The 16,410-nt window shown below is 49.6% G+C and overlaps 1 protein-coding gene across 1 annotated transcript in view; it reads right to left on the reverse strand.

The window, feature by feature from the left end:
• Window positions 1-14,725, reverse strand: part of Npc1 (NPC intracellular cholesterol transporter 1) — a 33,141-nt gene extending 18,416 nt beyond the window's left edge. Inside the window, exons 1-3 of the mRNA XM_059246692.1 lie at window positions 14,595-14,725; window positions 2,281-2,403; window positions 1,212-1,318 (exon numbers count right to left, since the gene is read on the reverse strand). Coding sequence (XP_059102675.1) covers window positions 1,212-1,318; window positions 2,281-2,403; window positions 14,595-14,654 — 290 coding nt within the window. The 5' untranslated portion in view covers window positions 14,655-14,725. The remainder of the gene's footprint in view (window positions 1-1,211; window positions 1,319-2,280; window positions 2,404-14,594) is intronic.
• Between the last annotated feature and the right edge of the window lie 1,685 nt (window positions 14,726-16,410).

Raw genomic sequence — 16,410 nt, forward strand, 5'->3', positions numbered from 1 at the left:
TCTAAGAAGCAGAGTAGGGTCCTGCCGCCTACAGTGGTCTCTGCAGAGAGCATCTTCCCCTCATTATCTCCTCATCCTCCTCTATCCGTGTGCTAAAAGTCTGCATAATTTACAGGCACCAGCATCTGCTGCTCTAAAGAACACCAACATGTTCTTCGGCACATTTGAAAACTGCTAGGTAGGCTACAGGAACATCCACTACACCATCATTCTGCACTGCTAGGTAGGCTACAGGAACATCCACTACACCATCATTCTGCACTGCTAGGTAGGCTATAGGAACATCTACTACACTATCTTTCTGCACTGCTAGGTAGGCTATAGGAACATCCACTACACCATCTTTCTGCACTGCTAGGTAGGCTACAGGAACATCCACTACACCATCTTTCTGCACTGCTAGGTAGGCTACAGGAACATCCACTACACCATCTTTCTGCACTGCTAGGTAGGCTACAGGAACATCCACTACACCATCTTTCTGCACTGCTAGGTAGGCTACAGGAACATCCACTACACCATCTTTCTGCACTGCTAGGTAGGCTACAGGAACATCCACTACACCATCTTTCTGCACTGCTAGGTAGGCTACAGGAACATCCACTACACCATCTTTCTGCACTGCCGAACACTAGAACAAGCTCGACATCAACACAAGCCCGGGCTGACCCGGGAGCTAATGCTAGCACAGTGTTTCAGCAGAGACAGCAAGGGTGACAGGCAAGGGCCGTGGGATGCGGGCAAGCTGGATGACCCGAGGCTGATCCTCAGGACCCACAGGATGGAAGGAGAGAACCAATCCCGACAAGCTATCCTCTGGCTTCCATGTGCGTGTACACACGGTGCACACGGGGTGCACATGCACACACAATAAATAAATAACTGCAATAAAAACTTGGAAAAGAATGACAGGCAAAGCAGGGCAGCATGGGTGGGGAACAACCTGGGAACCACACAGATGAGGACCAGGGTCCTGAGCAGGACACCGTGACCACTCTGAAAGGCCACAGGCCCCGTGCAGTTCCCTTGGGGGCCAGGACACCTCAAAGGAAACCGAGTCTTAACTCTGAATGCAACTAGGAGGAGAACTGAGTGTGCCGTGTGACCTTCTCCCTCCAACAGGCCCCGAGTGCCTTCCCGGAGTCCCCAAAGCACACCAGAGTGTCACTGCGTGTGGAGCCCCTTGGCTCTGTTTGCCGGTGTCAGCCTACCTGGACAGAAACTGCAGGGGCAGCTGCAGGTTGTTCTTCAGCGTCTGAAGCTGTTGAAGGTCACAGCAGAGACTGACGTCGCCGAAGAGGAATCCCGGACAGAGCTCCTGTGGGGGGAGAGGATCGGAGAGCACATCAGTACACGCAACGTGCTGTTACTCTTGCTGCTCACGCGGTTCTCGCAGAACCCTCTCAAAAGCCCAGAAAGTGGGGTCACAGGAAGCTGTAGAGACAATCCTATTTATTTTTCCTTTCTTTTACTGCTTTGCCTCACAAGTTAGCCTATTCAAGTTCAGCCACTGTCCTCTGTCCACTCACCGTGACTCCAGGGACAGTCAAAACTTGCACTAACTCTGGGAAAGGAACCAAGGTGTTTGGAAGACCTAGTGCCACGCTGGAGCCATCTAGCCTCTAAAGCCAGTCTTTTTTGCTTGACATTTCCCAGTGTTTTTTCCCAGCAGCCCTAAGAATCATGCTAACGAAAAGCAGAGTCCTGGGGGGCAGCCAGAATTCACGGCTCGCAGGGCAACAGAGAAATCCCTAAAACAGGGGAAGAGAATTCCCAGCCTCTTAGTGGCAGTCTAAGTCTTGAAATCTAGGAACCAACCAACCAACCAAACAAAAAAGCTAACTTCTAATACACTTAGCAGAAGTCCTAAAGAGTAGTATCTGAGGTACCAAGGTCAGCTCTAAACAGTAACTCGCTATTGGGAAACTCCAGGAGACTTACAAAGTCAGCACCTGGAAGATTAAGCCTGGAGCCGGTTTATCGGTCAGCGTTGTGGGGTACGGGCTGCAGTCTAGGATGAGATTTAAGCCTCAGGGCTGGAGCAGTTAAGAGTGATTACTGATCCTGTGGAGAACTCAGTTCAGTTTCCCAGCACCTACGTGGCAGTTCATAACTGCCTGTGAATTCCAGTCCCAGGACACACACACACACACACACACACACACACACACACACACACACACACGCCTCTTAGTCTTGCCTCCAGCACTCCCAGCACCACTGCACAAGCTCCTGCCCATGCTTGTTGCCTGGTGCTCTCTCTCAAAGCAGCACACTTACCTGCACCAAGTCATATCCGTCCTTCGGTAAGGGTTTCGGTGGACCGGAATATTTACAGTTGTACCTCTTATCTCCAAGCGCAGTTCCACACTCTCCATACCAAACACAGGATTGTGAAAACACCTACAGAGAGTCAACATGGACAAACAGATTTTAGCAAGAAAAGGAGCTCAGCCGGCGAACCTTTCAACGATATCTAAAAAATGAAGTAGCAACAAAGGTTCTTGTTAAACATGCCAAGAAATATTAATAAAGATAGAACATGACAGGCATGGAGGGTGGGGTGTCTTAAACCAACAATCCCAGCACTTGTGAGGCCCAGATAGAAAAATTATGAGTTCAAGGCCAGTCTGAGTTGCACAGTAAAGACCAGCTAACTATCCAGCCAACTCTGTCCTAGAAACCACCAAAACAAAACACCCAGGCCATGGGGCTGGAGAGACAGCCCAGTGGTTAAGAGTGCTTCCTTCTCTTCCAGAGGATCCACCTGTAATCCAGCTCCGTGGTACTGACCTTCTGGTCTCCTAGTGTGTGTGCGCACACACTAAATAACAATATCTCTTAAAAAAGCAACCAGACCTAATAGCCCAAATGGCTTTGTCAAGTCAGTAATGCAGGTTTGGAAATTATCTACAAGATGCAGACTTCCCGAGTGCTCGGGAGAAAGCTCTAGTTCCAGAAAGACTCACAGCACGAGGAGAAGCAACAGCCGGGCGGTGGTGGCGCACGCCTTTAATCCCAGCACTCGGGAGGCAGAGCCAGGCAGATCTCTGTGAGTTCGAGGCCAGCCTGGGCTACCAAGTGAGTTCCAGGAAAGGCGCAAAGCTACACAGAGAAACCCTGTCTCGAAAAACAAAAAAAAAATAAAAAATAAAAATAAAAACAAGTAGAAGCAACATAGCACTCAGCGAGTTAGTGATTACAAGGTACCGGTTTTGGGGCATTTGCACAAAAAATTAGATAAACAACCAAAGAACATTTCCACATATACTGAGGTTGGCTAATATTGGTAATTCAAAAGTAGCCCGTAGGACAAAACCATAAACATCACTAATCTTACCTAAAAGTGGGTGAAAGAATGGACATGGTCCTCGAGGGTTAAGAAGAATGCCAAGGACTGCACGTGCAGACTTTAAGGACTATCACCTAGGCAACACCAACTTGTGAAAACTTCCTACGAAAAGATGTGTCAAGAGCCACTCATATTCCCCATGTGACAGTCATAAGGCTGCCTAGAACTTGAGACGAAGGAAGGGTTCCCGTGAGTCACCGCCCTATCCACACATGCTGGCCAAAGTAAGCCCATACTCTGCGTTACAGCTGACTCAGCAGAGATGACCGGCAGGCCAGGGACACGGGCTCGTAACCATCCCACAGGGAAAACACGGAACCCAGGAGCAAGCTGGATCCCAGACCCCTGGTGGAAAGCCTTAAACACACTGGACAGAAGCGCCAGGACCAATCCACGCACATGCAGGGAGCTAAGTCAGTGTTCCTCAGCTTTCTACCCCAGAACATAAAATATGGGGGTAGGAGGGAAGGAAGTGGAACAATCCCATCAACCAGACCAGGGTACACAACTGTCAAGAGACCCAGTCAGTATAACCTGCTTCTGAATTCATCCTTTAGATAGCAAATTAAAAATTACAGTTTGCTGGACGTAGTGGTGTATGCCCAGAACCTCATCTACCACAGAGAGAGGGCGAAACAGGAAGTAGGAGAAGCAGAGTTTGAAGCCAATCTGGGCAACTTGGAGCCCCTGCCTTCACAGAGAGGGATGTAACTCAGGGGTGGAGTGTTTGTTCAACATGTGGAAGGCCCTGGGGTCAAAATGGCAAAGCAAAAACACAGATCCCCCAACCCACACCCCCGTCCTTTTGAGACAAGGGACAGAGTCTAACTCTGTGGCTCAAGAGCTCCTTTCCCAGGCTGCCTGAGTCTGGCACCACCCCCTCGCTGAACTCACTGTTCAGGCCACAGCGGGGGTTGGGGGGGTGGGGGAGGGGTGGGGGAGGGAGAGCATCCAAATGAGGAAGTGTCAAGATTTTAAACCAAACCCAGAAGCTCCAGCAGAGAACCTCAGCTCTGGCCTTCCAGCTGACAGGTGGTTACCAATGTAACTCAAGTTTAAAAAGGCAAGAGCTGACTACGGAGGTGGGGGGACAAGCTGACAGTACAATTTAAACACAAGGGAGCCTTCTCTCATTCCTCAGAACTCGACTAGCTGCCAAGTCAGACTCACAACAGAATTCAAAGGAAAATTCCGGAGGCCAGTTAGAGCAAGGCCAAACAAAAACTGATTCAGCAGGGCTGACACCAAAGCAGGATCTGAGTAGAACATCCCAACAACGTGATCAGATGGCATTTCCCACAACAAAGGACGAGACAACGAAAGCAAGGTGACAGTTAACTAGTCCCAGATCAATAAGCATCCACTCCAAATCCACGGCCCTCCGGCCCTCCGCAACAGAAGCCCAGTCAACAGGCCAGTCAAAATGGCCAGCCTGTCTCTGCTGTCCTTGACTTCAAAGCCCAGTGTTCCTGCCCCCTGGAAAGGAGTGGGGAAGGAAGGAGGGTGGCCGGGAGCTCCGGATCCCAAGAAGTCAGTACTTCAAGTCACCTGGAGGAAGTTACTTAGCCATCTCAACAGAACAGGGACTATGTGGCTTTCCTGGCCATGCTCGGCTAGCATCTCACAGAATCACCTTGCCCACAGCCGGAGCCTGAGCCCTTCTGTGTCAACTCCGGGTCCTCAGAGCAGCGTGACGGGGGACTAGTGCACGTGTTGTTTCGTGTATCCACAGAGGTGCATACTGAAGCACTAGGAGACACATCCGTAATTTGTGCAAGATCACAAACAGTGCCTTAGCCAGGATGGAAACTGAAGCCTTTCGGCTCCAGGCACAGACTCCTCATAAAAGGTAATTAACTCCACAATTAAGGCCCTTCTCAGTTACCCCGCCCACTCCCACCTCTGTGAGGGCAGGGCCCATGCATCTCACCCAGCAGCACTGAAGGGCGAGGCCCCTCTTCACGACTACAGCAGGAGAGCCTGTTTCCTCCCTGAGCGCCTCACTGGGCAGCATGTGACTTCACTTTTCCCGCGGTTCCCACCTGCCTATGAACACTGGTTTCACAGACCTCCCCTGCTCTCCACACTTCTGCCGGCTGCCTGCCAGCCTCCGGCTCTTGAGGAAAGTAATCTCTTTCCATGCCTCCACACCCGGGGCCTCTTGCAACAGTTTACCTTGTAAAAGGGCCGCCACAGCTAACTGCCACCCACTCTGGTGGGACTCCCTTGCTCAGCCATCTCCCACAGCCCGTAATCTTCCTGTGCTTAGAACCCACCCTCTCCTGCTGCCCGTGGAAAGGGCTCTGGACACCCTGTCCTGGTTTTCCCTTTCCCCTGTCCCATCCTAAGGAGACCCATCTGCCTCCACACTGGTCCCCATCCTTCCCACTACCTGCTAACCTCCACCTCCCTTGGGGTACCTGTGGATGCACTGAGATGTCCCTCCGGAGCACCTGTCACACATTCCAGTCCCACAAGAGGATATGGCACATTTCCCATCCTCACCCTACCGGCTCTTGCTAAGTGCGTCCCTACTTCACAACCCAAACATACCTGTGACTCACCTGGTACTGTAATTACAGATGAGCAGGTAAAGTGCCACATCTGAGGGCTGGACTAAGACACAGCAGAGCTGGACTACACCTACCTGTGGCCTAGGTGCCTGGAAGGCTGGGCTTTCCTGCTGTTGCTCCAAGGGACTACAGGTCTAAAGAGACGAGGCTGGGCCGTGCTCATCTCTGCAACCCATGCAAAATCTAACTGGTGCCTCAGAGGCAGGATTTGCAATCTCAACATCGCCACAGCACAGAAAGCAGCCAGGGCTTGTGTGACAAGGAGAGCTAAGGTGTCATGAGGTCTCCCAGGACTGTCACAGCAGCACACGCTAATGCCACCATGCTCTGGGCAAGCGGAACTCATGTGGGCCATACACTTCCCTTTTAGACAAAGAACCTGACTTCCAAGCATAAAGCTGCCTTCACTTCATACAAGAAGCCTGATTCCAAGGTTAGGGCAGTGACATTTGCCCCTAGTCCCAGCACTCAGGAGGCAGAGGTAGCAGGATTGCTATTGGAGGCTAACCCAGGCTACACAGCAAGACTTTGTCACCAACCAAAACATACCCTGGTTTTAAATTCAGAAACATCCTCTTTTTTTTCCTCCTTTGAGACAGGGTTTTCCTGTGTAACAGTCCTTGGCTGTCCTGGATCTTGCTCTGTAGACCAGACTGGCCTCAAACTCACAGAGATCCGCCTGCCTCTGCCTCCTGAGTGCTGGGATTAAAGGTGTGCGCCACCACATGGCTCAGAAACATCCTCTTATGGAAGGAAGTGTTATGTGCAGTATTCAAATGAAGCTCACCATGTCTGAGGTCTACCTTCACCAGAGGCGAGTCTAAAGCAAGCAGGAGCCTTGTTCTGGAGACAGACAGACAGCAAGCCATGGTTGTGCAGGTGTGATACACTGAGTTCACTCAACATGGCTAAAGGCAAAGTCATACGCGTATTTTACCACCCAAATAACACAAAACGAGAGCCTGGTCTCAGATATTCCTCACAGATGAAATGGAAGTCTGGTGTCAAGGGCGGCAGAGCTTCTGTACTGTCAACATTCTGAGGCCAAATAGGATCAGGGATCACGAGCTGAGCGTCACACCATACACTCAAGTCTTAACAGCATACCCCCCACTGACTCAAGGACTGGGGTATTTCACAGTCTGTATGCTGCTGCTGTACCAGAACAGCTGAGACTAAGTGATAAAGAGAAGTGTATTAGGCTCAGATCTGGAGGCTAGGCCAAGGTGGAGGGCTGCATCTGGTGTTCTTGCTGCCGTACCCCATGGCAGACAGCAGAAGGTAGAAGAACAGGAAAGGGCTAAACCCTTTACTAGGAACTCACGCTCAGAGGACTACTCACACATCTTGACAAAGGTGCACTGAAGGTGTTCTGTCCACACAGAACGCGCATGACCTATTTTCCAACACTGTTGCAGGGTGTGTGTGTCGGGGGGATTCCAGCACAAGAACTCTGTTGGCACACTCAGGCCAACAGCCAGATGTATTTTTCATACAGACCACTCTTACAGAGATACTCTTAACTGAAAGGATAACACTACTTAAGTATTACATTTTTGTTCATTCCTAAAATATTTTTTAAAGACTGAAGATTTTTCTTTAATTGCAAGTCAATATACACCTATCACAAATACCCAGATTTTGCAGACACACTAAATTAAAACTGAAAGGCCTCCCTTGGATCCCACCCCTACCCATTTCTCAGACTGAACCAGTGCTGACTTACCACACCAGGTCTTCCTGGCTTTCCACCTTCCCCCACAACATCACCTAGGCATAACCACAAGCACACTGGGTCAGCTCCCTTCCGCACATCACTCTTCGGCTCTTCTTAAACGACCCTCAGTTATTTTTATCTCGATCCTTAGGGCCAAACTCCACACCACAGAAAAACAAGCCTCACTGTTTCTTCTGTCGCCCGTCCCGTCTGCCCTCTCTGGTGACCTCTTCGTAGGTGCCTCTCCCAAGACTCACTTCCTCGCTTAGCTGAACTCTGTCCCTTCCACTCTGGTCTAGTGCCCGTGTTCCCCAAGTAGGTGAGCTGCCGTAATAGCTCAGAAGCAGAGCTGGTCTTCCCAGTGAGGCCACATGTGTGGGTCACATCCTGAGAGCTCCCTTGCAGATCCACTAGGGCTAGGCACTGATAAATTCTGTCTCTGAGGACCAAATGTTAAATAACACAGGCTTCGGAGACTTCAGGTCTCTGTGGCAAACACTCAACCCTGACTGCAGAAGTTCCAATGCAACCACAAGAAGAAGTAGGTGAATGGGCACGTCCCAATAAAACTCCACTTACAAGTGCTCTGGCTGGGCCAGTTTGCTGCTTGCTGCTCTCACTGGGTTTCCTAAGTTCAGAGACAAGAACTCATGGTCATCTGGCTTCAACCCTGTTTAGTAGTTACAAGACTAGACAGTCTCTACTTTGGAAAGACAGGGAAGATGTGGTTTAATTACTAGGAATATTACTGAGTCAGAAAGCTGCTTCCAACAGTTACCTGGTCAGTGCAGGAAGATTTAAGGAAGACTATCCCGCCTGCTAGCTATCAGCCACTACAATCACTGACCCCACTCTACTGTCCATGAGCACATATGGAGGGCCGCTACCCACACGACACAGAAAGAAACCCTGAAAGCCAGCAAGAGAGCCGTGCACTCCTGGAGGAGGCTTCCAGTGAATCCTGCTAAGGTCCGAACTCACAAATCCAGAAGGAACGCCAATGGCACCCCAGGAACAAAGTCGTGTGGTGTCTCACCTCGTTTATTTCTCAAACACTCCATCACATGGAACATGAACATTTTACAGGCAGGGGAACTAAGGCTCAGAAATGATATTCCAAAGCCACATAGCTTGTGACATAATTCTGAGAACCAAGACAAATGTTCTCCAGTCCATCTTCTGAATCTTCCCACCCTCCCAAGGCGCATGCCCGCACAGTTCAAACTGAAGCCCGGTTTGGGCAGCGACACACCCTCAGCCAGGCGGCCCCACCTGCGATGGTCCCCGAGTACTCTTTCTTCACAGACTCGGTCATTCACATCTGTAGGTGGCTGTCATGTGATGACTCACTTCCTCAGCTCCCTGCCAGCGCCCAACCATGATGCTACAGTTGGGATTATCGCTTCTGCTACCACTGTGGACAGGTGAAGGCAACAGAGGGGCCTGAGACACAGCGAGCTCCAGCTCCAAGAAGGAAGAGCCAGGCGGCTGCTGGTTAGCCCCACTGCCCACTGCCTCTCTAGGGCGCATGGACAGTCACCACAAAGCGGGATGGGGTGGAGGGAACCCTGCCCAGAGATGACACTGCCTGCTGCCCTTTGGAATTGGGAGACAGATTAAACAAACACGGCAGGACTTGGAGGTGGAGGCCTGACCTGACTTCTGGGGGTAGAGGCGCTGGTTCTGTTTCAAAGCCAGCCTGGCATGCACACGCACGCACAGAGCAAAGGGTAATGTTGTGCACACCAAGACTAGCCTGTATATAGTGTTGAAGTCAACTACTTCTAGAGTGAGACAGGCTCTCATTTCACGGACAACCCTTTACCTCACCCAAGGCCACACGACCAGTCCCTGACAGACATGTATGAGCCTCAGCTCATATGGGGTCAGAGCCCCATAGCCACAGCTGTACAACGAGACTGTGACGTGAGCGCTGGTATGCATCTGTAGAGGGCCATGGTCAGCAGACTAGTCCCCCAAGACAGGAGCAGGTGTTGAGGAGGAGCCTGGCTGGCCAAAGGGGATGACTGCTGACACCCACTCACTTTAGCTTGCTAAATGCCATCATCAGGTAGCAACACTTGAACTTGAGTGGACTGCAGAAATCAAGCTCTGGGCTGCCACTGACTTGCCCTGTGACCTTGAGACAAACACGAACTTAGTGTTCCTGTTGATAAAACAACAAAAATAAGGGGCTGGAGAGAAGGCTCAGGGCCTAAGAGCACTGGCTGCTCCTCCTGAAGTCCTGAGTTCAATTCCCAAACACACATTGTAGCTCATAACTGTGCATAACTATAGTCTCATGAAATTCAACGCGCTCTTCCGGTGTGCAGATAAAACACCTATATACATAAAACACAAAAATAAGAAAATCTTAAAAACAGGAAAAATATACTTTTACTGCAGGGGTTCTATGATGACAAAACAGGTTAGCTGTGTGATCACGACACTGTGCGAAAGCGGGGTGGCTACTTTTATATCTTTCATCCTCTGTAATCCAGAATCGCTCCCACTGCCTGCTAGTAAACATGGCCGCACAACACTATCACCCCAGCTCTTCGGAGGTGTCAGAGGCCAGCGGGTTTACACAGCAAGTGTCACTCAAAAGGGAAACCATCCTGGCCATTTTAATAACTTTATGAAGATAGTTTATACACCATAATTTACCCCTCCATCACATGCAACTCAATGGATGGTTTTGTTAGCAACTAGATTACTTTCTGCCGTGTAAGATTCTGTATTATCACACTGTGTGTGTGCAGTGCAGCACTTGTGGGTCGGAGGACGGCTTCTGGGGGTCGGTTCTCTCCTCCCACAGTGAGCTGCAGGGACTGAACTCAGTCACCAGGCTTGTACTGGAACACTTTCACTTGCTGCCCCGCTCCAATTTTGTAATTTTTAGTTTTTAATTGATAAATATTTGTATGTACTTATAGAATATAGTATAATTCAATATAAGTATACGACATGAAATGATTAAACTAGGGTAATCAGTGACTTCATCTCCTGTACCGTGAATCATTTCTGTGGCCGTCCTCCATCTTCCCGGTTCCTCTTGGTCACCTGGTCTCAGAGCTCAGCTCAACACTGTAACAACCTGTCCTTGTCTTACCTGAGCATCTCTCCCGACATGACCATTTCCCCCCGTCTTTCACCCACTAAGTATGCATAAGACAGAGAGTAGTTGACATTACACAGCCCTTTATAGTGTATACACTGCTTTCCCAACGGGCTGCGTCTTTGGATCTTCACATCCTACACTGTGCCCAGAGCCCCTACTTTATAATGAGGGAATTAATTTGAATTCCTCTCGTGTGACCTAAGGAAAAGGACAGTAAAATGATCAAGGAGAAAGTGTTAGTGTCTTTCAAATCCTTCCAGAAGCTTATTCACTGTATGAGAGGGCTTTAAGCCTTTTTTTTTTTTTTTTTTTTTAAGTTCTGTTACCTAAACAAATCTTCCAAAGACTAAGATTACAGGCTGCCAGAGGTGGCTCAGTTGGTCAATCAGTGCTTGCCACACAAGCCTGAGAGGATCAGAGTCTGGCTCTCCAACACCAACGTCAAAAGTCAGGCACTGTGGTGCATGCTTATAACCCAGAGCTGAGGAGGCAGAGACAGGAGGATGGATCCTTAGGGTTTACTGACTAGCTAGTCTGCTGAGTAGGTTAGCCCCGGGTTGAGTGAAAGACCCGGTGTCAAAAAAACGTGAACAGTGATTGAGGAAGACACTTGACCTCTGCCCTCCATGTGCACATAACCACCCTCACCTCCCCCACCACACACAGGCACAAGCCAGGAAAACAGTCAGTCACTGTCATCACCAGAAATCAACTGCAAATACATTACATATATATACAACTTATTGCTATTTTATGCTCATTGGTGTTATGTCATGTATATCTGTGTGAGGGTGTCAGAAGCCCTGGAACTTGAGTTACAGACAGGTGTGAGCTTCCATGTGGGTGACGGGAATTGAACCCAGGTCCTCTGGAAGGGCAGCCAGTGCTCCCAAATGCTGAGCCACCTCTCCAGCCCCAGCAAATACATTTTTGATCACAACTAATATTTAAGTCCCTTTTCAAGATCCACTTTGGGCCTGGGAGACATAATGATGAAAAAGAGCCACATATCAAGAGTCCTGGCCCCACTTGGAGATAAAATATAGTTCTTGCCCTCAAGGGGCCTGTAATTTGGCATTTCAGTTACAAAACAACCAACAAATATCCTGGAAAGTAGGCACAGTTAATATGACTTTATTGGGGGGGGGCTGGAGTTCTAGTGGGGAGAGATGGGGTTAGGGCCCCCTCCCCACACTCAGGTCTTTGAGTTCAAAGACTTTGTAAACAGAAAAAGCCACTGCAGCAGTTGAAGCAAAAATTAAGAACTTCCATGGGAAGGCCTCCCGGCTGGGGAACAACATCACAGCGTCACCAAGAAAGCTCCAGGCCACAGGGACCTTGGCAGTCTGGCAAAGACTTTGTGTAGGTTTGATAGCAAATGGTCTCATGTGTCTGGGCAGCAGACACCCTCTGCAGGCCCCAGGTGACAGAGTGAAAGGGCACCTGAGATGGCCTAGTCCAGACTTCCCAGTAGGTGATGCGCCATGCCTGAAACAGTGGCCTCTTGAACAGTGGCCTGAGGAGGCTTAGCCAGGAGAGGGTGCCTGTGCCTCCCTCAACAGAAGGACTCTTTGTTCTGGGTAATATAATAAATTCAGAGAAATACAAAGTTCTATTCAGCAAGTTGGTAATTTATGTTATCAAATCTTACTCCATCAATCTGACTGATGGACCAAAGCTAGGGATTACACATACCCAACTCCAATTTCACAAAGTTATTCATCCTTCCTCCAGGCTAAAAGATTAACCCATTCCAGATCATCTCTGAAAAAGCCACTTATATGTTTAATGAGTACTCAGACCTCAACACATTTCAAGTTCCTCAAGGAAAAAAAGAAAGAAAGAAAGAAAGAAAGAAAGAAAGAAAGAAAGAAAGAAAGAAAGAAAGAAAGAAAGAAAGATCAGGAGAGACACGTTTATTTCCCCAAATTGTCTTCATACCTGGATGAACACAGGTGGGTTGTTGTTTGTATGTTTGAGACAGGGTCTCAATATTTACCTGACTGGCTTAGAACTTGCTAGGTAGAACAGGTTGGCCTCAAATTTACAGAGATCTGCCTGACTCTTCCTCCCCAGGGCTCAGATTAAAGGCATGCACACCATGACGATTAGCAAACACAGGCATTAAAAACAAGTTGTCTAAGCCGGTGCAGTAGTTCATGCCTATAATTCTAGCACTTAGGGGGCTGAAGCAGGTTCACAGTGAATTCAAGGCACACTTGGGCAATATAGTGAGCATTGGAACCTGGGCCCTTAGAGATAAACTCTGACACACACAAAAAAGCCAAAACAAACAGGAAAACAGAACACTCAACTTGGCAATGTTATTCCATCATCTGTAAGAGGAAAAATTTAAAGGAAAAAAACCCAAAATCTCTCCAAATGCATTTTAGATTTTCCAAAGGACAACTGCCTCTAGTCCCCAAGCAACTTGATTGTTGCTCAGACTGAAACCTGATGAGTTGCAGCCACAGACCAGTGTGAGTTCTAAAACCAGAGACCCCACCCCCATCAGTTCAGCTGCCCTGGGAGCCCCCAGATAGCAGGAAGCCGATTTTAAAACAATGGGAACGTTTCTAGTTGAGAGGACTTTGGAAAGACTCTCAGGCATTTTGCAAGAGAATCAACTTCTGGTCTACTTCAAATGTACTAAAAGAGAAGCTGATTGCTTATCAACCTTGAAGGCTACCTTGAGGTAGAAGCAGAGTTAAGTTTAAACCACTTATAATGTGAAGTCTGCTGATTAGGTCCTGACCTAAAACTCTGGGGAAAAGAAATTGCTGACGCTTTCTCTAAGGCACTACATTAGGCAGAGAAACGGCTTCTCCACACACTAATTTATTTCAGTAATGATGAGGTATTTATCATCTCAAAAAAAATCAAGGCTGAGTCAAACAGCTAAAACCAGAGACGGCAAGGGTTGGCCCGTCCCAAACAGCCCCTTTGGTTCAGCCTGTGCACGTGTGCTTTTCCTGGCTCCCGGGCCCTACTGGGCCAGCACTGGATGTCCCTCTGAGCACTGCACAGACATTTAAAGACCGGGTAAGCCCTTCATCTGCTCTCACTTCTGATTCACCACCTTGTCATAACCCATAAGTCCATCAGAGGAGAGTTAGTGGACACAGGGGCACAGAATTCCAGTGACTCAGTCATCCTGATTTGGTTTAATTAGTACCCCTCTGTAGGCATCCCCAAACACACCCATTGTTTCCAATGAGACAACCGTAGACACACCAACAGTAGTGACACACCCGTGCCCAAGTTGGCCACAGCAACGAAAAGCCAGAAGAGGGAAGTCACTACACTGTTCCAGGTGTTGTTCTGTCCCTAGCTAATTGTGGGCCTATTGTATTGGTGAGCCTCTGTTTCCTGAAACGTTAAAATGAACGTGATAAGAGGCAACCCACACTTTAGATCGGGCTGATTCACTTCAAGTACTCAAGACTGGTTCAATTTGGTGCCTGAGTTTTGTTCTCCTCCGCCGTCTGGAGACAAGGAGCAATAATGCAGTCGGAGCTAAGTAAACTTAAGAGTTCGTGTGCACGTAGTATCCTCTGCACCCATTGTCCCTCCAACCCCACATCCTAAATCAGGTGACCACAGCTGGAATGAGCGCAAAGCCGGCCAAATAGCGGCCCCCGCTGTCACCTCTCCAGACCACAGGACAGCACGAGGGTGGACAGACATAGGAGAAGGCGACCTCCGCGGCTGCACCCGCAGACCGACTTCCCCACGCCCGCGCCCCCAGCTCCCGCGCCCGGGGTCTCCGGAGCCGCCGCACGGCCCCGCCGCGTCCCGCCCAGCCCGCCCGGGGCTCTGGAAGCCGCTCACCTGCGCAGGGCACAGCAGCAGCAGCAGCAGCAGGCCGAGGGCCGGGTGGCGCGCGCTCATGCTGGGGCCGCGCGGGGCTGCGGACCTCGGGAGGACTCGCCGTGCACCGCGACCCGAGCGCCGCGACACTGGGCGGGCGGATTCGGGACCGGCGCCTGACCGACTAAGGGGCAGGCGCAGGCTGCGCGCGCAAGTCAGGAAGGGCGGAGGCGGGGCCGGGCTCGGACCCCAGGGGGCGGGGCTAGGAGCTCTGGGCGGGGCTTAGGGCGCAGAGCCCGGCGAGCTTCGCCGAGCGGAGCCCGCCCGCGCTCTCTGCCGAGCTCCGCTCCCTCCTCCGGGAGTCTTCGCAGCCCCGCTCCTTGGAGACACGTCCTGGAGCGCAGGTCTCAGGACCCCTCGCCAAAGCCACGCAGGCCGGAGACCTCCCCGGGAACTAGTCCAGCTTTTTGGTGCCTCGCCATCCCTGCGCGCCCCTTGGGGATGGGATCTCTCACATCTGGGAAGCTGCGCTTTTAAAATCCGTCCTGGGGTGGTACTCTGGACTTACTCCAACATCTGACTGATGTTTTTAACTTAGTGCTCCCCCTCTCCCCCTCTTCTGGGTTGGAGAGGTTGGACAAAATTTTAGCACCAGTACTTCGCGACAATTTTCCTAATTAAGAACCCATTCTTCGGATCGCTGAGACGTTTCGACCTCTGTTTTATTTATTTATTTATTTATTTATTTATTTATTTATTTATTTATTTATTTATTTATTTATTTATTTATTATTTGCTTATTATTTATTTATCTATCTATCATCTATCTATCTATCTATCTATCTATCTATCTATCTATCTATTTATTTATGGTTTTTCGGGACATGATTTCTCTGTATAACAGCCTTCAACCTCTGTTTCTTTGGGCCGTGACAAGTACTCTGATCAACTCTCCCAATCCCACTTACCCAAAAGGGATTGGTACTGGCGCACCTTCTAGCCAGCTGGGGCGGTGACAGCGGTGGCCTGACCCTATTGGGATCTGACAGCTCAGTGTGGCAGCGCTTCCGACACCAGATCTGTTTTCTGTTAACTCGGACCGGGTTTGAGAAAGCACTAAACAGCACCACCTACCGGCCGAGGAGGGTCTAGCAGCAACCCATGCTAACGTGGAAATAAAAAAAAATACACAAAAATCTAGAGACAAGAATTAAAAAAATAATCACTTATACTTCCCCATGACGGACAGTCTATGTTACACTGTGCTGCATTTTCTCTTTTTATGAGTTTTTTTCTCTTTGTGAAAATTATTTTAACGTGGATGAGACCCAAACAGAGGCTTTTAGCTTGAACAATACCACCCCCCACCCCCCACCCCCCCACCCCCACCCCCACCTCCACCTCCGCTTTCCCTCCCTAAAGGTCCTTACATTCCCCAACTTGTCTGGATCCCACAAAGCCTCTACTCCTTCTGCACTCTGTTTCCTCTTGGTACTAAAAGCTATTGATGATTTTCCTTATGGAGAGAGAGAGAGGGAGAGAGAAGCGAACAGGAGTTCCCAGAAAGAGGCCTCACCCATTTCAGACATTCTGCAAGGCGGATTGACTGGTTAGAGCTTCCGTGTTTATGGAGAGCTAGAATGTTGCAGATCCAGAGTCAAGTTCCTTCAGGCTCTCTAGCCATGTATCACCCACCTCTGTGTTTGACCTAATGTCCTTGGGACTATCAGGGAAATCCCTTTGAAATGTACAATGAGACCCCTATCTTCTACCAACCCAAAGGCTAAAAATGTCAAGAGATAACGTCTGAGGCAGATACACAGAGGTTTCCTGGCCT

The sequence above is a fragment of the Peromyscus eremicus genome, chromosome 19 (assembly GCF_949786415.1).
Source record: "Peromyscus eremicus chromosome 19, PerEre_H2_v1, whole genome shotgun sequence".
NCBI classification, from domain to species: domain Eukaryota; kingdom Metazoa; phylum Chordata; class Mammalia; order Rodentia; family Cricetidae; genus Peromyscus; species Peromyscus eremicus.